This window comes from Acanthochromis polyacanthus, chromosome 3, assembly GCF_021347895.1.
Source record: "Acanthochromis polyacanthus isolate Apoly-LR-REF ecotype Palm Island chromosome 3, KAUST_Apoly_ChrSc, whole genome shotgun sequence".
Classification (NCBI taxonomy): Eukaryota; Metazoa; Chordata; class Actinopteri; family Pomacentridae; genus Acanthochromis; species Acanthochromis polyacanthus.
This window is the reverse complement of record NC_067115.1, coordinates 31,170,122-31,194,068: the sequence shown is the minus strand read 5'-3', so window position 1 is coordinate 31,194,068 and position 23,947 is coordinate 31,170,122. Positions and strand designations below refer to the sequence as shown.

At 38.8% G+C, this 23,947-nt stretch overlaps 2 protein-coding genes across 4 annotated transcripts in view; one reads left to right on the top strand and one right to left on the bottom strand.

Annotated features, from left to right (window-relative positions):
* The window catches only part of LOC110966020 (hexokinase-1), a 32,243-nt gene extending 28,798 nt beyond the window's left edge, over nucleotides 1–3,445 (bottom strand). Inside the window, exon 1 of the mRNA XM_022215241.2 lies at nucleotides 3,054–3,445. Coding sequence (XP_022070933.1) covers nucleotides 3,054–3,116 — 63 coding nt within the window. The 5' untranslated portion in view covers nucleotides 3,117–3,445. The remainder of the gene's footprint in view (nucleotides 1–3,053) is intronic.
* Nucleotides 3,446–3,626: 181 nt separating this feature from the next.
* Nucleotides 3,627–23,947, top strand: part of myom2a (myomesin 2a) — a 57,264-nt gene continuing 36,943 nt past the window's right edge. The window contains exons 1-5 of one of the 3 annotated variants that reach the window (XM_051946184.1): nucleotides 3,627–3,763; nucleotides 13,333–13,420; nucleotides 20,834–20,926; nucleotides 21,392–21,530; nucleotides 23,289–23,443. In XM_051946184.1, the coding sequence (XP_051802144.1) occupies nucleotides 20,886–20,926; nucleotides 21,392–21,530; nucleotides 23,289–23,443 (335 nt within the window). In that variant the 5' untranslated portion in view covers nucleotides 3,627–3,763; nucleotides 13,333–13,420; nucleotides 20,834–20,885. Of the gene's footprint in view, nucleotides 3,764–13,332; nucleotides 13,421–15,784; nucleotides 15,917–17,310; nucleotides 17,444–20,833; nucleotides 20,927–21,391; nucleotides 21,531–23,288; nucleotides 23,444–23,947 lie in introns of those variants that run through there. The other 2 variants (XM_051946182.1, XM_051946185.1) reach the window with 2 other exon arrangements.

Here is a 23,947-nt window from a genome sequence, read left to right as displayed (position 1 = left end):
TTCATGAGGCCTAAATACCTTCTCCTATCGCTTCATTCAACGAATGCACAGGAGCTATCTCACACATTCTGTTTTCCTGGTAGATTGAGATTGTGCTCCAACAACCCCTATGTAGATATTCCATTAAAAATCAGCTGTTTCCAGCTAGAATAGTCATTTACCACAATAACAATGTCTCGACTGTATTTCTGATTCATTCAATGTTATCTTCACTAAAAAAATGCTTTTCTTTCAAAAATAAGGACATTTCTAAGTGATCCCAAACTTTTTAACAGTCATGTATTTTAGACAAAATAATGCAACTATTAATAAGCAAATTTTATCAGAAATAACCACATTGTTTAGTTTTATCAGAATTATTTGTCTATTTAATGAAACACTTGTTAAGGGGTATTTGCACAGGACATTCTTTGTTATTATTATATAATCACACAGTGCATGCCATGGGGCACGTCACAGTCCAGACATCTATTCTGTCACATAGTTGTTTCTCAGTAAGCCGGAGGACCAACACATTTTCACAATTTTATTCAAGTTGACCTTGTTGATTTCAGTTTTTTTTATTTTTGTAAAATAAACAAAGATATTAAACTTTTTTTTTTTACAATTCATGATTGATTCCAATATTTCCATTACAATTTTGTGTCTATTCTGTATTTCTCACTTTAAAAACTGCCAAAAAAACAATTTTCTTCAATCAGATTCTGTAAAAAAAAAAAAAAAAATCATAAATTCTGCACTCCTCAATGCAGCAAGGAAACTTTGCAGAGCGACTCAGCGGTGACGAACAGTTACAAGACAAAAAATCGGGGATTTTCAGCTGACCAGCAGGAAGTGTTTACACAGAGAACATCTGAAAACAAATTTTAAAAATATCTATAGTATGTAGAGATGCAAGTTCCCCATTTTTCCTGTATTGTTATAACTTGTGGCTACTTGGAAAAGTGTGACGTACAGACTCCAAGTTTTCTCGTTTTTTGCAAAATTAGTCATCAACTTTTTTCTCTATTTTGTATGATTTATGACATTTTAACTGTGTCTTAAAACAGAGTAGACATGTATAAGTTCTTTCTACTTATATAATAATAATCTTTATTTATATAGTACTTTTCATACAGCAGTTGTAGCACAAAGTGCTTCACAAACAGACAAATAATTAAAATAACATGAAAGAAATTATGATCCAAATCCACCCCACCCAGCCCCGAATCCACCCACCCCGCCCCGAATCCACCCACCCCGCAATCCATACACTGTATTGTTAAAAGCAACATAAATAAAAGACAATAATAAATCAGGGACATTGTTATACCCAGTCCTTACTGAGGAAACGCCATCTTAAAAGTTTAAAATAGGTAAACACTGGAGGTTAGTTTAAAGTGTAAAATAAATAAAAGAATAAATAAATTAATTAATTAATTTTAAAAAATGAATAAAATAAAATAAATCCATAAGTAGATCAGTAAAATAAATAAGTAAATAAATTCAATTAAATATATCATATAATAATTTAAACTGAAACAGAATAAAAGATAGATAAAATAAAATAAAAATAATTATAAAGATAATAATAATAATAGTGATAATTATAAATTGGGAGTTGTAACAAGAATAAAAACACTAAAAGGTAATTCAAGTAAAAGCCAGACTAAAAAGGTAGGTTTTAAGTTTATTTAAAAAAAATTAAAAAAAAGCCATGGTTGTTCTGTCTCCGTAAAGGAAACTTCTACTTCCTCCTATAAAGTACAGTCCAGTAACACTGGAGTTAAACATGAATATACTGTTCACATTCATACAGTCATTTATTGAATAGAACAAAATAGGCAAATCTGTTCTTTCATTATTGTCTTTTAACATCAGCTCTTTAAAGGCTGTATGTCAAGAGGGGCCTTACCATTTTCACCTTCTAACCCTCTTTACAGGACATTTCTTGATATGTTCCCTGAGATGTATTGCTTGACATCCACTATATTCTGCGCCTGTTTGTTCCAGTATCTAATTAATGCTGTATAATATCATCAGTAAATACAACACAAACCCAGGGAAGCAGCTTTTTGCATCAGTCATCATTCTGTAGATGACAAGCTGACTTGTCGGCTGCGTCATATGGTTGCACTGTCCCAGTCCTGTTCAGGGTTTTCATGGATGAAGAACTTCTATCCTTCCACTGAGTGCTCTTACCCTGGCACACACTGTTATAAGTTCCAGTAACCTACTTCAGTAGAGGCACGTGCAATCTGCTGCACCGTGACATCATCGTATGACATCACGATTCTTCCATCCCACCCACATTGCTATCGACTCCCCCCCTGGGAACATCTCGCTGATCTGTCATCTCTTCCGGTGGCTAAATTGCACCAAGGTCAGTTTCTGTGGGTGGCCAGAGGCTGCAATCAAGCTCACATTTCACTGATGGCCATGTTCAGCTAATGAGGTTTTGTTTTTTCAGACTTACTAAAAGAACATTGAATCAACAGGAGAGAAGAGAGAGCGAGTGTGTAGAAAAAGCACTAGGAGATGGTGGAGCTCATGACTTTTCCCAACAGCCCTCACAGACACCTGTCTGCTTCCAACGCCATGGCAACCAATGCTCTGAAATCTCTCTCTTGATGAGGGTCTGTCTGCAGCACCATCACCCCCACCACCACCGACCACAGCCCCTCTCAAGGACATCCATATCAAGCACTGCTAACTGTGAAGGAAATACTCTTTCCTGAGGTCATAAAGGCCTTTAGACAGGCAGCTGTCTACATACTGGTCTTTAACCTTCTCCCAAATATATACCTAAAGATCATGGAGAATCCCCAGAACTGATGCTGGCGCTGCTCTGTCGGTGTCACTTCATCTCCTCTCGACCTCGCTGAACTTCCGCAGCACCAAACCACTGAATAAACTCAAAATGAATACATCACGGCCTACTCCCTCCTCCTGCAACTCCCCAAATGCTGCGTCCTCTCCCGTCCCCGACCGATTCGCCACACGGGCTCGATTGCAACATGCAGCTGGACTTCTACGCAAAAAGTCTCCAAAAGGACACGGCTGCTGTCGCTCACCTTTTTGAGTTGGTCATCCTTCAACTCGGTGAAGTAGTAGGCCAGAAGCTGAGCCGCTATCATCCTGCCTGCCGGGAGCTGTCAGCTACTACGAAAGAGTGAAGAAGGAGGGGAAAAGCAACACCGACGTCCGTCCTTCTCTCCTGTCCCCCCACGCTGATCCCTCTTTACCCTGGAGTGGGAGAAGAAGCGGACCCGAAAGCTGAGCACCGTGACGAGGCGAAGTCAGAAAGGAAAGAAAAAGTCTGGTGGAAGAAGAAGAGTGCGGCAGCGGAGGTGCCTGCTAGTCTGCAGTCCTGGCCTCGCACACACACACACGTATAAACACGCAACACACGGACGGACACACACGCACACACTGGCTGGGCCGAACCGTGCCTCCTCCCTCAGAGCTGCCGCTAGCCTCACGTTAGCTCTGGAGATGGAGCAGCTCCGCGCAGGAATGGTGGCTTCTGCTACGCCCTGCCCCCAACGAGCCCTCTGATTGGCTGAGCAGGGGATGCGACGGAGAGGGAGGAGCGGAGAGAGGGGTGGGCGGCAGAGTAGGGGGGCGGAAGAGTGAGGAAGAGGAAGCTGCGTGATAAACCTGCCTCCCCCTCCAGCCGGCACGTCTCGCGCGTTGCCAAGGTACCCAGAGGTGGACGTGCGGAGAGGCAGGGCTGCCACCCAGTGACGTCATTATGTCTCAGCATCACCTGCAGGGCTTAAAGGTATCAACCATCCATCCATCTCCTCATAGCTCTGGGTCAGTCCAGGACTGGAGGGCATTCGGGCTTCAAACTTTTTGAAAAATAAACCTTCTCTTTTACAGTTTTCTGCTCCATATTCATCAGTAGTAGGTAATAAACTATCAAAGGCTTGATTGGCTCAGTTTACACATCAATGGCACCATTTTTATTTCATGTTTTATTTGTTGTTTTTTGCTAACTCTACTCCAATCACAGTAACAGGGTTGCTAATCCATGCTAATGTTAGCTTTTTCTCAGCAGTAGAAGCTAGATATTTAGCTAGCTGTTACTGCTGACCAAGAGGACAAACTGACTGATGGAAAAAAAAAAGTAGAAAGAATGAGTCTGATCCTGATAATATGAGGTAGAGTGAGACATTCAATCAAGGCTGACAATGCTATGAAAATGTGACAAATAGAAGAGAGGACATAGCTTTACTCTACACATTCTTTTGGAAAACTGACGATGATGTTAATTCCAGTGTCTCATGCAATTCATTGTTTTTTTTTCTTCTTCTACCTGCTAGAAAGGTTATGCTAACAGGGTTGTTGTGGGACACACATTCCATGCATAATAATTTTTATTTAAAATATTATGTTGAGTAAAAATATGTTCATACCATTACAAGAGACATCAATGAAAAAATAGATACCAAAAAATGGAGATTTAAATGTTATTTTAATTGTTTTATTTGAGATTCAATTTGGTCATCAGAGGGGTGGGACAAGAGAAAAATGACATTTTAGGGGGAACTCCAGACTTATTTGGTATTTTTAAAAAATATTTTCAAACATTCTTTTCTCCTAGTCTTTTTTTAGATTTGGTCTCAGGACAAGTACATTTACACACCAACTGCATGTTTTAGTATTTTGTACATGGATTATTTGAAATTTGGGTTGGATGTAAAATGTCCTCCAGTTCTGAAATGACCCCTCTACACACGAGGGTGTCAAACTCATCGTAGTTCTGAGGCCACATTCAGCCCAAATTGATCTCAAGTGGGCCGGACCAGTGAAATCACAGCATAGTAACCTACCTCATTCTGCTCAGAGTGAGATATCCACCCTGCAAGAGGGAGCACTATCGCAAGTCATTCATACCATCGGCTGTACGACTGTACAACATCAGCATCATTGGCTGATGTTAACATAACCGGACTTATATCATCAGCATCATCTCAGACCATAACAAGAAAAGCACTTGGAGAGCGCAGTACTCCCACTAGGTTGCTCAGTTGTTGTATGATTTCCAGTGGATTAAATCTATAAATTCATGGTCTGCAGCATTGCATTTGTAGAAGGATCGCAATCATGTGATCGTCAGCAGGCAGGTGAGGTAGTGTTCACTTGTTGTCATAGTTACAGTGACTCCGTGCTGCTATCTCACAATGATGCAGAAATCTTTCAGAAATCCATGGATCCAGACTAAAAGCTGCATCACTGCCAAAATCTAATCACTTGGTCCTTGTGTCATTTCTGACCTTCCCTGAAAATTTCATCCAAATCTGTTGGTCCATTTTTGAGTAATGTTGCTAACAGACAGACAGACAGACAGACAGACAGACAGACAGACAGACAGACAGACAGACAGACAGACAGACAGACAGACAGACAGACAGACAGACAGGCAGACCAACAGCAATTGTCAGATAACTCTGCAGTTTTCCTTACTGGAGTAATAAAATTTTCACAGCAATTTTTGCACTCCTGCATCTTGCACTTTGTATTAATACTATATTCTTCATTTTCTTTTTCATCCTAGTACATATTGTACATATTAGTATTATTATTATTATACATATGTTTATTGCTGCTGTAACAATGTAAATTTCCCTTGTGTGGGAGCAATAGAGAATCATCTCACCTCATCTTATGAACGACAACTCCAAATTTTTCCTTTTGTTTTAGTGCAGTCTGAAAATGTTCACATATCTTTTCACAAGACATTAATGAAAAACCTGAAATGTATAAAGAAAATAAGGTGCAATTTCAGCATATTATGCCTCAGTTTATAATTTACACTTTACAACTTACAGATCACAAAGTGTCTACAAAGGCACAGGACAAATATAAGTTATATTCATTGAAAAATTGCAGTTAATGTCTTCTCTGTAATTTTTAAGCTTTCCAAAGTCGTCCCACAGGTCAGGTTGGATCCTCTGGTGGCTGGTTTTGACACACAGGCCACGTTTGAGACTTCTGTCTAAGAGAAACAGGCATGTGACTGACGGTTTGTTATCTCCTGCAACACACGCCACACCCACAACACCAACCATCCAAAAACATTACTGGAAAATCTGCTTGAAAGCTCAGCTCCATTTCTGACCTTCATAAGACACCTCTCAATGCTTTTCTCTGGAGCTTTCAACCATACATGATGGTAAACTATGCAGAGCGTGTAATCATCAACCCGCTCGTCTGAGTTCTGCAACCCTCCTGTTGTGTTTGTTTCTAAGGAACAGCAATGATGTTCCTGAGTCATGTTTAATTATCCAGAAACCTAAACATCCAAGAAAACATTGTTTATCTCATGGTTTACTCCATTATTTACCATTGATGTTAATAAACTAAATATGCAAATATGTGAAATTAACCATTTTTGATTTATATGTTTATTACACTTATTAAGCCGAGCAGAAGAAGTTTTATACTGAAAAAAAACTTTTGCCAAAAATGGGTCAGTTCGACATTTGCATGAATGATATATGAAGAATAGCACATGTAAGAAAAAAAGAAGGCTGGGATTCTTGTCTATGTGTTTCCTGTTCAAGTTCCAGAAAGAATCTCTTAAATCAATTCTTCATAATGATTGCCTTCTCCGACAATCTAATTTTAACATGTTGCATATGTACACTACCGTTCAAAAGTTTAAGGGTCACCTAGAAATGTCCTTATTTTTGAAAGAAAAGCATTTTTTTCAATGAAGATAACATTAAATGAAGCAGAAATCCAGTCTAGACATCGTTAATGTGGTAAATGACTATCATTGTCTCTATCAAATCTGTAGGTAGCTCACTCAGTAGCATTCTCATTTAAAATATCTGAAGTTCTATACCCTTGTATAGAATGTCATGCTCAAAAAATAATAAAAATGAAATTATTTGCTCTTTGGACATAACAGTAACAAAAGAATAGCTGATCGTGTAAACTTTATTAACCCCATCGGTTCACAGCGTAGCGTGCGCTACGATTGCATATTATTTTTTGATTGACGGTAGATTTCAAACCAGATGAGATAAATTGATCATCTTTTTTGCATAGAAATCTGGGGAGTTAGACTGACATTTCACACACTCACCAGGTCTCAGAGTGCTTTTTTGTTGCAGTGATGGGTTTGTAAAGATACACAATAAAGTGCAGATAATACAAATCTTTACAAGCGAGACCACAGGGTATTGGGCAACTTTTTATTTATTTTACAAATTTGGGGATATACATGTATGCAGTTTGTGTATTTTGAAATATATGTGGAAAAAAACAAAAATGCTTTTAATTTTAAAAAAAGTTTTATTGCATTTTTAAGCAATTTATTGTAATAGTTAAGTCATAAATCATTACATATTGCTAAAACTTGGGAAATAGAGGTTGTATTGATATAAAGCAAATAGAAATACTCCAAAAAAAATTGCACTCCAGTATGTAAAAATGTAAGAATATGTCCCAGTAGACTTGCAAATGGTAGGGCTTAATGGGTTAAGCAGAAAGTGAAGCTCTAGTTCAAATGCAGTTCACTTTTCTGGGCTGTTAAAATTGTGTGAGAGAGCAGCTAACACTAACTGAGTGTCCCTCTGTTTTCTCAAATGGTATGTGTTTTGTAAGCAGTAATGGTATTTGTTTTCTACTTTCTGGCGCATTTAGACAAGATCCCTTTTCCATTATAGACAACAGCATGCTTTGAAGCCCCTCTGTGAGTTGCGGATCAGGCCTGACGCAACAAATCACAGCATTGCTATACATAGTCAGAGAGAAGCCCTCCACTCTGCCCTCTCCGGCTCTGCTACGTCATCTCGCTCTGCGTAAAACCAACCACGTCTGCTGACGCAATGACGCGCAATGCTTCTGGTGTTCCTCCCCCCGTGAACAGTCCCCCTCCTCTTGTGTCCACCTCCAGCTGGCTACCACGAGTCAGCGAGTGCACGAATGAAAATAATGGCTTCCCTTTACCGTCTTTTCCCCGCCGCGTGCCCCAGGAGAGCAGCTTGGAAAGAAGAGAGGGAGGGTCTAGCATTCATTCACTCCCCTCAGAATATCCTTCCTGGTGTGAATGCTGCTTCAGGGTGACCTTCTCTGGTGACCTTTATTTGTGTTGTCGTGCCCCGGTGACAGAGACTTCAGATTACCAACACAAAGCACTGCCTAAGTCACAATCATTTTGAATATAATCAAATAACAGATGCTTAGTCAGGGGTCCGAGTAAAAGTAGAATTTCACAGACTTTTATTCACTTTGTGTGCTCATGTGAGAAATTATTTACCAGAACTAAGAAAATTTTCAGCAATTATCAGTTTAAAAAACAATATTATTTTCACAACCAGCAAGTTGTTAAGGATCATTCCAGAAGTGGAGGACAATTTGCATCCCATCCATCAAATTTCAAATAATCCATGTACAAAATACTAAAACATGTAGCTGTTGTGTAAATTTTCTTGTCCTGAGACCAAATCTAAAGTAACAGCTAGCTAAACATCTAGCTTCTACTGCTGAGAAAAAGCTAACATTAGCATGGATTAACAACCCTGCTACTGTGATTAGAGTAGAGTTAGCAAACAACAAATAAAACATGGAATAAAAATGGTACCATTGATGTGTAAGCTGAGCCAATAATCAAGCCTTTGATAGTTTATTACCTAATATTGATGACTTAGACATCCACCCTTCAAGAAGGAGCGCTATTGCAGGTCCTTCATCTCATCGGCTGTAAGACTTTATAACATCAGCATCACTGACTTATGTTAACATAAATTGTACTCATATCATATAATCCCAAACCATTAAAATTTACACAGCAGTTCTTGCACTGGTGCATCTTTGCACTTTTTAAACTTATTTTTTCAAGACACTTTATATTGTATTGTTTACAGTGTGTCAATACAATACTATTTCATTCTCATTTATCATCCCTGTACATATAAATATTATCACTACCATTTTCTTATTATTATTTTATTACTACTACTATGTTTATTGCTACATAAGCTGCTGTGACGATATGAATTTTACCTGGTGTGGGGAGAAATTAAAGATTAGTTTATCTTATCTTTTCTTATTAGGCAGAACGTTTGCATTGAGTAATTGAGGTCAGCCAAGTTTATTCTTGAAAATGAATGCAGCACATTGTGCTCTTGATTATGTGTGCACATTTTACATTTTTCAGACCATTATGTAAAGAGAACAAATGTCCTCTGTCCTATAGCCCATAGGATTTTAGACTTTCCCATGGACTAAGGGAAAGTTTGACCTGATGTTATGGGAAAGATAATCAAAGTATTGAACCATTCATCCATGAGTATTTAGAGCAAATTTCATGACAAACAAGTGAAGTTTTGGTTTTTGACATGACTGTGTCACGAACTATTAACCAAATACCATTAAAACCACCCTGTAGATGTTAAAATATTTGGCTTTGGACCAAAATAAAGGACTGACGAGCAGACTATCTCAACCAAAAACAATCTACAGACTTATTCTTTATTACACTGATGTTACCTAAGTTTCTTTTTTAATCCAAAGTTTGCACAGAAAAGGGCAATTGCCATAGTAAAACAAGAAACTTTAATGCACTTCTGCATCACTTTACTATTAGGCTCAGACAGAATTTTGCAGGAATGAGGCACCTCATGCTTGCGAACTTCCTGCCCATCATATTATCACGCTCCAATAATCTCTTTTATTTCTACTCAAAACATGCTGGGGCCAGAGAGAGGACGGAGACTGGAATCCAGCAGGAGAATCACAGTCAGTCACACACAGACACTCCTACTACCGGCATGAATACACAGAAGTATAACACAGCAGCCCTGCACAAAATTAGGAGTTGTACAAAACTCTAAATGTTCAAGGAATAAGAAGTATTCATTTAACTTGCTTCCTGTTTTAGAACGCACGGCCATCATGTGAAGCAGCCGCCCCATTTAGTGTGTTTCAGTCAGTGTTTGTGACATTTTCTGTAAGTTTAGCCTGCAGTAATAGAGGGTTAAAGAAACCTCTGTCTTCTATCCCCATGTCACAGTTGATTTCTTGCCTTGACTTTGATGTTTTAATTCTGGTGTTTTGCTCCAACACACTTTGGCTTTGAAAGCAGTAGTCTGATTATACACTACCGGTCAAAAGTTTGGGGCCACTTACAAATGTTCCTATTATTGAAAGAAAAACTTTTTTTTCGATGAAGATAACATTAAATGAATCAGAAATCCAGTCTAGACATTTTTAATGTGATAAATGACTATTCTAGCTGGAAACGACTGATTTCTAATGGAATATCTCCATGGGGTACAGAGGAACATTTCCAGCAACCATCACTCCTGTGCTCTAATGCTACATTGTGTTAGCTAATGGTGTTGAAAGGCTAATTGATGATTAGAAAACCCTTGTGCAGTTGTGCTAGCACATGAATAAAAGTGTGAGTTTTCATGGAAGACATGGAATTGTCTGGGTGACCCCAAACTTTTGAATGATAGTGTATGATCTATTTTTATCACTGTAATTATTATTATAAGTAATATTAGTATTACTGCTAGAAGCTAGAAGATCCCTGGTTTGTGTCCTGACCTTACTAGGATCTTTCTGCCTGGATTTTGCATGTTCTGCCTGTGCATATGTGGGTTTTCTCCAGGTTCTCTGGCTTCCTCCCACAGTCCAAAAATATGCTGAGGTTAATTGGTGACTCTAAATTGTCTGTAGGTGTGAATGTGAGTGTGATTGTTTATCTCTATATGTAGCCCTGTAATAGAATTTTCTCTCCTAACAAATGCTATCCATCCATTCATCCACTATACACCGCTTTATCCTCACGAGGGTCGCGGGGGGTGCTGGAGCCTATCCCAGCTGACTTGGGTGAAGGCAGGGGACACCCTGGACAGGTCACCAGTCTGTCACAGGGCTACATACACAGACAAACAATCACACTCACATTCATACCTACAGGCAATTTAGAATAGTCAGTTAACCTCAGCATATTTTTGGACTGTGGGAGGAAGCCGGAGTACCCGGAGAAAACCCACGCATGCACAGGGAGAACATGCAAACTCCATGCAGAAAGATCCCAGGCCCACCCCGGGATTCGAACCAGAATCTTCTTGCTGCAAGGCGAAAGTGCTAACCACTACGACACTGTGCAGCCCTAACAAATACTATGCTACTCTTAACTCATTTCTTTGTTTTTTAATAATATGCTGGTTTTAATTACATTTTTAAACCTTCTTGTGATTTAAATACTTTTGATTCCTCGTCTGGATTGTTCCATAAATTGACCCCTTTTACAGAAATAGAATATTCCACTAATTTAGTCCTAAATCTTTGTTTTGTGAAGATCTCTGTTCCTTTTACTTACTTTCTCTTTTTGCATAACTGTTCTGGACTTTAACTGGTAAAGTTTCTTTTTGAGCTTTATACATAATTTGCAGAACACTATAATCTACTATGTGGTGAAGTTTTTAAAATTTTCACCAAAGAAATAATGGGTTTTATTTTGCTTCGACTGATTATTCTGATGGCTCTGATCTGCCAAATGAAAATTGACCGGATGTTTGTCTTACAGGCATTTCCCCAAACTTCAACACAGTAGGTCAGATACGGAACAATCAGAGAATTATATAACATCTGTAATGTTTTGTTGTCCAACATACCTGTCCAGTTGTCTTCTCCCTTCACCTTAAGTCAGCTGGGATAGACTCCAGCCCCCTGTGACCCTAATGAGGATTAAGCTGTGTGTAGATAATGGATGGATGGATATTAGCATTAGCAGTGGCAAACGTCACTGCAGTGATAAACACCAGATGGCAGCATTTACCAGCAAATTACACCAAACTGAGGATATAGAATTTAGACACATGAGGGCGCTGCGCCAGTGTTACACATGTAGATTAGTGTGGATTTCACATCATGAAAACACTTTTATTTTTGTTTTCTGTGCCTCAAATGCTCATGTGCTGCTGCCTGAGTCCTGTCAGCTTTTATCTGAGAAACAAAAAGCACATTTATAACAAAAACACTTCATCACAGGCTGGGGATATTAAGTTTGAAATATGTGGGTATTTCCTATTAAAAAAAGGTCTCATGAATGATGCTGGTGGTTTTTGGATCTTGACCTACACAAATAAAAGCATATTTCAGGTGATACCACGTCACATTTTATCGTTTATTTTTATTTCTGTCTTGCAAGTCCCATCAAATTTGTACAGCAACAAGCCTGAACTGCTGCAATACTCTCTAAGACATTGTTCAACACAGTTTGTAATGGTTTCACAGAGGAAACGCTGAAGTTATTCATTTCTGTTACATTAAGTGACAGTACATAAATTATCTTATATAATCTATTTATTCTTTTTTTGGAAGGTCCGTTGATTTCAATTGAGGAGCCATGTGGAAAAGTAGAGGTTTTGAAGTGTTTGTTTTTGAGAGCACTGCACCACATGCACTCACTTCATGTGTTTACACAGCCCGATCTCACGAGGATTCGTGAAACTGTCACGTAAGTTTTAGTTTCGGTTTCGTGCGCACCAACACGATTTCGTCATGTTTTTCGTGCCGCTCACCACGAAATGCGCACCAATGTATTTTAAACGGCGGACTTTTCGTGCCACCCAGAACGTATTTCAAACGAATGTGTGTATTATATTTTTAATGTAAAACCATGGCGAATCCAACGCTATATTTTGCATGACATCGTCCCTAACCATAACCCTAACCATAACCATAACCCGGTGGTACACTTACCTTTTTTTTTTTTTTTTTTTTCCAATTTGCATAGGAATTTCAAGAATGTCCGGCGGCCGGCGGCCGCAAACGCGATCACACAAGCAGTATACGCCGATGGACAGCTTAGATCGTCATGAATCCGCTGGTATAAACCACTTTCAGCTGTGATTACCACAGCGGGTTTCGTTGTGAGCAACACGAAAAACATTTCGTGGTGAGCGGCACGAAAAACATGACGAAATCGTGTTGGTGCGCACGAAAAAGAAACAAAAAATTTACGTAACAGTTTCACGAATCCCCGTGAGACCGTGTTGGTTTACAATGTTCAGTTTTTGTTTGACATTTTTCTAAACGTATAAAGTCGATTGTACTACTGTAATGAATGTAAATGTAGAATGACATGTTTACTGCTGCGATCATTAGTAAAAATATAAAAAATGACCAGCACCGTCACTAACTATGACTTGAGTCCTAAACATACAGTCTAATGCAATTAGAGTAGGCCTAGGTGTTCTAAATAAAGTGGCTCAAGTGGCACATTTTTTCAGGTTAAATACAAGAAGAATTTATAACACAGCATTTGTTTTATGTTGTATGTGTAGATGAATGATCTTAAACTGTGGTTTGTCTTTGTAGGAGGAGGCCTTTTGTTTTAAAGTGGGAGGCGAGTGATCTTCTGAAGTCAGAACTTTAAGACACCTGCAATTTGACAGACCTAGCTCAGGTAAGTCATCCTTATAAGGGTCTGAGCACCAAAGGTAAACTTGGTTGGCAGAAGTAACTCGTCATGATGTATAAAAATGTAACTGACAACCGTAACTAAAACGCAACAGGAAGTTAGCCATTTATGTGACGTATTTTGGATGATTTGGACCAATTTTTGCACATTTTCAAAAGCCATAAACTCAACCAGGGTAGCCCCAACAGAGCCCAAACTTGCCAGGATGTACACCAAGCATGGATGATTAAAAACTGTCAAAATACTCCACAAAAGTCTGACGCCATGGGAATGACAGCCAGTGGAATTTCGACAATTCGCCATGACACAGGAAATGCTGTGTAACTGGCCTGTACATGCTCCAGTCTGACTCAGACTTTACATGTGTGATCACAGTCTGGCCCTGATGAATTCTATAGACCAAAATACAGTCATAGTGACAGCGCCACCCGGTGGACAGCTTTGATAGGTTGCAATTAAAAGGCCATAGTCCAAAATACGCTCTCAGTCCCAGCTTCACTTGGTGGACATGCTTGGATTCACTGACCAGCAAGGGTGCGAGGACCCGACCAGTGCTGCTCGCAGCTTTAATATTTGCTTTGTTTTTTCATTTTTCATCTCTTTCTCTGGTAAAATAATCAGTCTTCACATGTCAGACCAGTGAGAGCATTGGAGCAGTGGGGTGGAGACTTAAGTGTTTTTTGTTGGTGCTACCACTCTGAGCTGCCAAATTCACACTTTTTGGTTTAAAACCCATACACTTTAAGAAGGACATTCACTACCTATTTGAAGTGAATAACGAGTTCATGTGTTTTACAGAAGTATACACTGTACTGTAAATGTGACCAAAGTTTCAGGCCAGTGTCCTCTGAACAGAAAAGTGGAAGATTCTGATGTAACTATGGTTACCACTGCTGGTCATCTGGGCAATAAACTCAAGGTCTGCTACCTCTTTTAATTTCAGTGTGATGCTTCCTGTCATTGACTCTGCTGCATTTTTCCATGCACAGGCCACTTAGAAATGTCTTTATTTTTAAAAGAACAGCATTTTTTTCAATGAGGATAACATTAAATGAATCAGAAATACAGTCTAGACATTGTTAATGTTACGACGTGGGTGTGTGGTGAACCCAGGTGCAGACATAGTAGACAGGCAGCCGGGCATGATAATAAATAAAAAACTGATTTACTAAAAACTGTAACAAACTGAAGACGGGACTGAAATGGCAAAAAACTAAACTAAACTGAGGCAAACGACAAGGCTACAAAAGGTACTTACATACGAGGGAACAAATAACTGAAGACAAAAGCAAACTAAAGTCCAAACCAGGGCCGGCCCTAGGACTTTGGTGGCCCTAAGCAAGATTTTTTTTGTGGCCCCAAAACATGCACAGGGCAACTACCAAATCACGTGCACAGCTTGTAATTGGGTTAAAAGACACATGCACATGCTTAACAGCAAATATTTATTTTTTTAAAAATGTATCTAGGAATGGACAAAATGCAAATCACACACTTATTGTGGTGTGGCCCCCTCTAGTGGATGTGGCTATAAACAACAGCATAGAGTGTTTATGCCAGCGGCCGGCCCTGGTCCAAACACACAACGGAGTCCAAAAGGGTAATCCAAAGAAAGGGTGAAAAGTGAAGAAGTCCAAAACTGATGTAATCCAGAAAAGGGGACACGGGGAAGTGGCATCTGAAACAGCATGAGTGTCCAACACAATGAGCCAGCTATGACTGAAGGAAGCAGAGGGTTTATATTGCTGAGGGAACAGGTGAGAGGAATTGACTAATTACTGCAGCTGATGCCAATTGAGGGCAATCAGCAGGCTGAGCTAGAGGGCGAGTGACCGGGAGAGAGATACAGAAGGGGAAGACAACAGACGGAGGGAGACAGAGACACACAAGCCCAAAAACACACACAAAGGACAATAATGGGGAAGAAAAGGAAAAAGGGCAGGAGCAGGACCATAACCATAACAGTTAATGTGGTAAATGACTATTCTAGCGGCTGATTTTTAATGGAATATCTCCATAGGGGTACAGAGGAACATTTCCAGCAACCATCACTCCTGTGTTCTAATGCTACATTGTGTTAGCTAATGGTGCTGAAAGGCTAATTGATGATTAGAAAACCCTTGTGCAGTTATGTTGGTACATGAATTAAAATGTGACTTTTCATGGAAGACATAGAATTGTCTGGGCGACCTCAAACTTTGGAACGGTAGTGTCTCTTCAGTCATTTTTTAAATTGGCTTGTGTGAATAAAAATAGCCACAGTGGCTCTTGTACAGTAAGAAGTGGGGGTATCACTGTAATGGAGGACTTGCTGTTAAAAATAACCTGACTGCTGCCTGCAAGTGTTGAGCCAAGGAGGACAGGCTGTCTCGAGGAACCTAAAAAGGTCTCATAAGGCTTTGAGTATTGGGATCTGCCAGAATATTATCTCAAATCTCTGTTTCCGGCTGCCACAAAGAATAACATTTCTGATATCTACAGGTGAGATGTCTTTTATGGATCTTTTTCATTTAAAAAAGAAACATTACTGTCAATAATGGGATGTCTGGCAATATTTTTTTTTTATAAAAGCAAATTTTGAAATATTTCTATGTGGAGAAACATTTTATCTTAGAAACCTTGTCACCATTACACTTTTGCTGTGTTTTACTGTCACCTTTCTCTGACGTCTAAAAATAATCTTAAAAAAATAATAAAATCAATAGATAAAACATACCTTCAAATAATTCAATAAATTTGCACACACTGATGCACACTCTTCATCTCCAAGGTGCAGAATGAGAATGAAATTTGTGGGTAAATGCTATATATAGTCTTAAGTGCATCCATACATGGGGTGGAAGGGGAACAGCATTCCTCCAGTGAGAGGGTAATATTTTTGTTACCATCAGCAAGTGCTTCCCAAGTGGCATCAGGCTGGTCTGCCACCGCTTTGCGCTGTTTTAATCTCTTGGGGTAAGTTACTTTTGTTAATATTCTCAGGCTAGTTGGCTCATTTTGTTGTAGAAATAACTTTTGAAAATGGGGGTTCATAATTGGTAGGGCAGTTATCTGCTGTCAAGCCTGGAACAGGTGACATGTGCTGCTAAAAGAAATGGCTTTAGATAATCTGTCTCTGATGTGGGAAAGCTAAGCAGCAATCTGTAATCTCCCTGAGCACTACTTCCTTACATACTGGGGTATTAAGAGGTTGCTGACCTTATTTTCCCAAATTGTCAAATAGACACAGGCAAAACTGTTACTGTTTTAATTATTTATACAGAATTTAAACATAATTAGCTCGAGGCAGGGTGTCTGTATAACACCTGGTTTAGATGTTAGTCTTGTTCAGTCTGAAAGAGTTTGATCACCCGGATTTCCTGCATGATTGGTTTAATTAAATAGCGTGTTGACTGCTGGTAATGACTCTATTTTCTTCATTTCTCTAATCATGGACCAGGCAGACTGCTGCAAGCTATTCATAGCTGAGCTGTAGGAGGTTGTAAGAGGAAACATCTGAAGTGCTGAGCTCTAGCAATATGTTGGAACTGGAGTTTTAACGTGTCTACTTGTGAGAAAAACATCTGATAATTACATGTTCATTGAAGATGAGTGCTTTTGTAACACTGATTGTGTACTGTATAACATGAATATTGGCAAAGAAATCATTTTTCAGAACAGCTCTAGAGATTATACTCAGCTACGATTCCAATGAAAAATCACTGTTGATGCTTCCAGTGTGTGTTAACCCTGTATAGTTAATCTAAAGTGTGCACATCTGATCACATAGACTTTGTAATGACTGCAGCAGTGGTGTTGGTAAATTAAGGACTTGTATTGACTTTTCTAACATGACTAAATCATGCTTGGTCTCCTCCTCCCCCTGGTGCTCTCAGCCAGGTCTCCTTGAAGTGTTCCAGTCATGGCTTCCAAAGTCAAACCTTGGTATAAGAGGAAACAAGTGACCCAAGTCAAAACTGATTATGCTTATCATCACACTAAACATGTTGTCAAGCAGCAGACAGAAAGGTAGGACGGTGAAATTTACCTGCTGCTTTGAAAAGCAAAGCTCTCGCTGCTTCAGCAGGTACAGCAAAAAGATAGAGCCGCTGCTTAACGGTAGATCTGCCACTGGGTGTTCGTATTCCTGCTGTGTCTGCTTCCTAGCTGGCTATCCATATCCAGATTTAAAGCTGTGCGAGGCCAGATTTTCATGAAAGTGATGAATGCTAGCAATGACTGCAGCTATGCCCAGTAACCAGTTGGTGAGACTGTGAAGATAGAGATTCTAATCAGGTTAGTAGAGATCAATACTCAGGTCCAAACTGTGTGCTTAACATGTTCACAAAGCACTTGGGCTCATCAGTGTTAACCCTCCTGTTATGTTGCAGGTCAAATTGACCCACTTTAAAGTAAAAAAAAAAAAAAAGCTTTTAAATGAATGAAACTTCTTTTGCACAGCTTAATAAGTGTAATCAACATATAACATGAAAATGGTTCATTTTACACTACCTTTCAAAAGTTTGGGGTCACCCAGACAATTTCATGTTTTCCATGAAAACTCACACTTTTATTCATGAGCTAACATAAATGAACAAGAGTTTTCTAATCATCAATTAGCCTTTCCACACCATTAGCTAACACAATGTAGCATTAGAACACAGGAGTGATGGTTGCTGGAAATGTTCCTCTGTACCCCTATGGAGATATTCCATTAAAAATCAGCTGTTTCCAGTTATTTACCACATTAACAATGTTTAGACTGGATTTCTGATTAACTTAATGTTATCTTCATTGAAAAAAATGTGTTTCTTTCACAAATAAGGACATTTCCAAGTGACTCCAAAATTTTGAATTTACATATTTGCAAACCCACAATGATCAGAACAGGTTTTTTTGTGTTAATTTATCAATTCCATTGAAGTAAAACAATTCAAAATGTAAAATAAAATTAAAAGAAAAACATCAATGTCATGGGCTGCACAGTGGAATAGTGGTTAGCACTTTCGCCTTGCAGCAAGAAGATCCTGGCCTGGGCCTGGGATCTTTCTGCATGGAGTTTGCATGTTCTCCCTGTGCCTGTGTGGGTTTTCTCAGGGTACTCCGGCTTCCTCCCACAGTCCAAAAATATGCCGAGGTGAATTGATAACTCTAAATTGTCCGTAGGTGTGAATGTGAGTGTGATTGTTTGTCTGTATATGTAGCCCTGCAACAGACTGGTGACCTGTCCAGGGTGTCCCCTGCCTTCCCCCAAGTCAGCTGAGATAGGCTCCAGCATCCCCTGTGACCCTAGTGAGGATAAAGTGGTGTATAGAGAATGGATGGATGGACATCAGTGTCATGTAGAACCATTGCATTTTATATGTGGAGCTTTCCAATGCACATTTAAAGAAGTTTTAACATGCAAAATGAAAAATGAGTGAATTATCCTCATTGAACCATGATTTGTGAGAGGTAAAGGACATCATTGCACTAAATATTGATAGAAATGGTTAGAACAATGAGATATAAACAGTGTTTATTGGGATTTTTTGGTTTCTGATACTTTTGGATAATTAAACGTGACCCAGGAACATTTTTGCTAAACCTTTTTCCTCTGGGTTCACATCATCACAGAGAAACTCATTCATATACATATGTATTGTGATTAGTACCTTAATGCTTTGCCAGAAATCTTTGGCAGTATTCAGCAGCTTAAATTGACTGTAAGCCACAGATGCTGTAAAGTCTGACTTTGTAATGTTGCAAAATACTGTTTTTTCTTGAACAAATGGGCAAGGAAAATGGTGCATCATTACAGTTCACTGCCAACTGGAGTAGGAAGTCTGTTACCTGAATCAGCGTGCTACATAAGGCCATGATCACAGTCAGCACATTATTTTCTGACTCAAACTCTAGGGACAAATGCTAACTTCTCCTAAACAGAAGAACAAGAGAATGATCAAGAAGCCTCAGTCTGTGCTGCTTTGAGAAAAATGAGAAGCGTAGAAGATGTTCAGGTTGTATACGTGTCAGTGGCCTTTTCAGTAAAGGTGCTTTTGTTACTGATGCTATGCAGCTTCTGCCAGCAGCTTTTTGGGTTGATGAGAGATACATTTGCATTTCACTACATTGCTGCAACTTGCTTTTAGAGAGAATTATACCCGACCTGGCTCTTAGTGCAGCTCTGCCATGCAACTTAGTCATGCTGAACTTGATGTACTCGGTGAGACTTGTGCTAGATTTTCTGAGATACGAGAAGGAAATAAATTGCCTCAAGTCTAAGATTTAATCCACTACAAGTAAGTTCTGGTCACCAAGTTATCCTGTAGCAAGCTGCCATGCTGTCTTGTAGCACCTATGTCGGAGGGCTCATGTCAGCACTTGGACCTGACCTACATCAGCGGCCAGTAGTTCCAGCTATAGATAGTGACCAAGTTTCTCTTGACGTTTTCCATGAAATGAAGTGTTTGGACATCAATGTTCTGTTAATTTGACATACTATATGTATCATTTAAAAGAAGTGTTGGAATGAACTCTTAGTCAATGGTCACCCATACATGTGACACCAACCATCATCCGCTTTTACAGAGTAGATTTGACTGCTGTCCAATGTTTAACTAAGCCAAGACATAGTTCAGTATTTACACAACAAGCTGCTTGATGTAGTCAGGTAGTCAGGTTGCTTTAACATCACTGTGGTGTACAGTAATAAAATTACACAGAAAATATGACTTTAATTTATGAATTCCTCCTCCCAAAGTCAAATTCTTTCTTCATCTGTGTGCAGACATTCTAAATACACTACCATTCAAAAAATCTTGGGTCACATAGAAAGGTCCTTATTTTTGAAAGGAAATTATTATTTTTTCAATGAAGATAACATTAAATGAATCAGAAAGCCAGTCTAGACATTGTTAATGTGGTAAATGACTATTCTATCTGGAAACAGCTAATTTTTAATAGAATATCTCCATAGGGGTACAGAGGAACATTTCCAGCAACCATCACTCCTGTGTTCTAATGCTACATTCTGTTAACTAATGGTGTTGAAAGGCTAATTCATGATTAGAAAACCCTTGTGCAGTTATGTTAGTACATGAATAAAAGTGTGAGTTTTCATGGAAGACATGAAATTGTCCAAACTTTTGAATGGTAGTGTATGTGTCTGACATTGGGTCAGACTGAGGATAGTGAACAGACAACAACAGTTTCAAAAGTAGAACCAGCAGCATGGTCCAGAAGTTTTCAGACGAGGAGGTATTATTTGCGAGAGTTTGACAATTTGATGATTAATCGCTTCAACCTCAAAGGAAAACCTCAGGGGAATCTTGTGGTCTTTAAGCCCAGCGAGTGCTTCGGCAAAATTAAAATCTAAAAGTCTGTTATGGTGGACTCTTCCTTTGGCTGTTTCATAATGATGGGCTCTACCCGCAACAGGAAATCAAGCTCTAAATCGGTGAGCCAGGTGCAGGCCCAGGCCACAGAGGCTATGGCGGAACCAGCCTATACCATACCGGCATTCCGACAGAGGTGAGTTCCCACTGCTGCTGTCATATGTCAGACTATTTTAGGTGTAAGGGAAAACCGAACTACAGTCTCTGCTAACTGACCATGGTCCAAACAGCACATTTCTTGTTCCTTGTTAATTTTTCAGCAATGATTATTTTGATTGTTATTTAGGTATGGAAACAACTGCAAGTGGTAAAATACACAAAACACTTACTGTCGCATGGTGCAGAGAATGTCTTTATTGAAAAGCTGAAGTTGAAGTCCTTGACACAACGGTCAATCACCAGAGCTTGAGTTGAACGTGCATATCACCTGTAATCCTCCAGTTCTCTGCCATTGAGTTTGGTTTCATCCAGGTTTGATGTGTTTATCACAAAAGTTAGTTATGTTCAGTGTATAATGCAAAAGATACCAAATGTCTGACTCACACTCAGTGATGCCAAAGTCACATTTAGCAGTGGATTAATTCCATTCATGTGTTGTTAGGACTGCTGAGGATACTACTGAGGAGTACCAGAGAGTGAGCACAAATTTTGGGAAAGGACTGGCTGTTATTCAGGAGGAGCTCCACAGGATGAGGATGGCCACCAAGGCCCAAGTGGACAGTCTTGCTATCCAGAAAGAAGTAAGTAGCTAGCTGGAAATAACACAATACTTGTTTTGCAGATTTTCAGTTTTTTTTTTTAAATGTGTTTGTGATATGTACACTATCGTTATAAAGTTTGGTGCCAACCAAGCAAATTCAAGTTTTCCATGAAAACTGACACTTTTATTCATGTGCTAACATAACTGAACAAGGGTTTTCTAATCATCAATGAGCCTTTCAACAGCATTAGCTAACACAATGTAGCATTAGAACACAGGAGTGATGGTTGCTGGAAATGTTCCTCTGTACCTCTATGGAGATATTCCATTAAAAATCAGTCATTTCCACCTAGAATAGTCATTTAATACATTAACAGTGTCTAGACCAGGGGGGTCAAACTCATTTTAGTTGAGGAGCCACATTTAACCCAATATGATCTCCAGTGGACCAGATCAGTAAAATCAGAGCATAATAAGCTATAAATAATCATGACTCCAATTTTTTTCTTTTCTACATTTTTGTACAAAAAAGTACGTTCTGAAAATGTTCACATTTAAGGAATTATATTTTTTCAAAACATCATGAATAACCTGAAATTTCTTAAGAAAAATAAGTTCAATTTCAACAACATTCTGCCTCAGTTTATCATTTACACATTACAACTTCCAGATCACAGAGTGTGTACAAGGGGACAAAACATTTAGTCACAGGTATCTGGAACTGAGTGATATAATACTTTACTTTATGATCAAAACAACAAATTCAGACCCCAAAAAAGACAAAAAAAACAACAAAAACCAGACAAATAATACAAAAAAGAGGCACAAAGTGATAAAAAAATGGATGAACGACACAAGTGTGACAAAAAAGACAAAAAAATGCAAAACTGAGACAAAATATGAATAAAGCGAAACACAAAATGATAAAAATCAGACAAAAAACAAAAAGATCAAAAAGAAACACAATATGACAAAAAATGAGACAAACGACTAAAGTCAAGCAAAAAACAACAAAAACAAGACAAAATATTACAATGAGTTACAAAACAACAAAAGAACAATGAACAATCTTGTACTTTATTTTAAGATCAAAACAACTTTTCATGGTCTAGAAATTATTTTAAATTTGTAGTTTTACAAATTTACAATTTGCAGTTGATGTCTTCTCCGTAATTTTTACACTTTACAAAGTCGTCCTGTGGGCTGCATCTTTGAACCGCTGGTCTGTACTGTATTTCTCATTCATTTATTGGTATCTTGAAAAAAAATGCTTTTCTTTCATAATTAAGGACATTTCTAAGTGATATAGGGAGAGTTTACAGTATTTGGTTGTCTATCATTAGATTTAATGTCATATTAAACAATATAATATAATAATATTGAATATCTCATCCTCAAATAACTACTTCATTCTCACTGTTATATATGAACAGTGCTGAAGATGTGAATGTATCTTGGCCTGCCTCATTCAGCAAGTGGGATGAACAATGCTGGAATTAAAAGCTGACGCCAAAACTAACTTTTTATAGAGCTTACCTCTCTAATGCCTCTGGTGTGGACAGATTTCAAGTTGTTGAGCTGAGAAGTTACCGTAATACGATGATGATGACGGCACATTGTACTTAATTCCTGTAGGTATGTGTAATATTCATGTGTCGTAAACTTTAGCAATGAAAATTGGCACTTTAAGTTCTAATTAATGTTTATTTAGAGTATACAGTCTGTATAGACTCCTGTGCTATTTATGCATTTTGCCCTGTGCCGTATACACTGAAATGATGCTGTTTAATCTGTCCAGGTTAAGGACATGATGGCAAAGAGGACGGATTTGTTGGAGGAATTTCCCAAGATGCCGGACTTCCTGGTGGCCCTGAGGCCTCACACCGTGTGGGAAAAGACCCCTGTCAAGCTCTTCTGCACTGTGCAAGGAAACCCCAGGCCCATTGTCAAATGGTCAGAATATTCACATCTCACAGGAGTGGGCCTTTAGATATGAAGAGAGTGTCAAAGTCCTTTATGTGTCTTTCCTTTTCTTAAGCATACTTAAAATTAGGGTTGAAATTTATGCCTAATTTTATATTTTTTATTTATATATGGTGCAGGGAAAAAATACAGCATTGCTACTTTAAACTCCCTTAGATAATTACTCTGCTCAGGAACCAGAGTTACATGACGATCACTGTTGGCTTGTCTGTCTGTCTGTCTGTCTGTCTTTTTGTTAGCAACATTACTCAAAAACGGACTAACAGATTTAGATGAGATTTTCAGGGGAGGTCAGAAATGATACAAGGACCAAGTGATCAGATTTTGGCAGTTATACGGTTTATAGTCTGGATCCATGGATTTGTTAAAGATTTCTGTATTATTGTGACATAGCGTCACAGAGTCACAGTAACTATGACAACAAGTGAACACTATGTCAGCTGCCTGCTGACGATCACATGATTGCGATCCTTC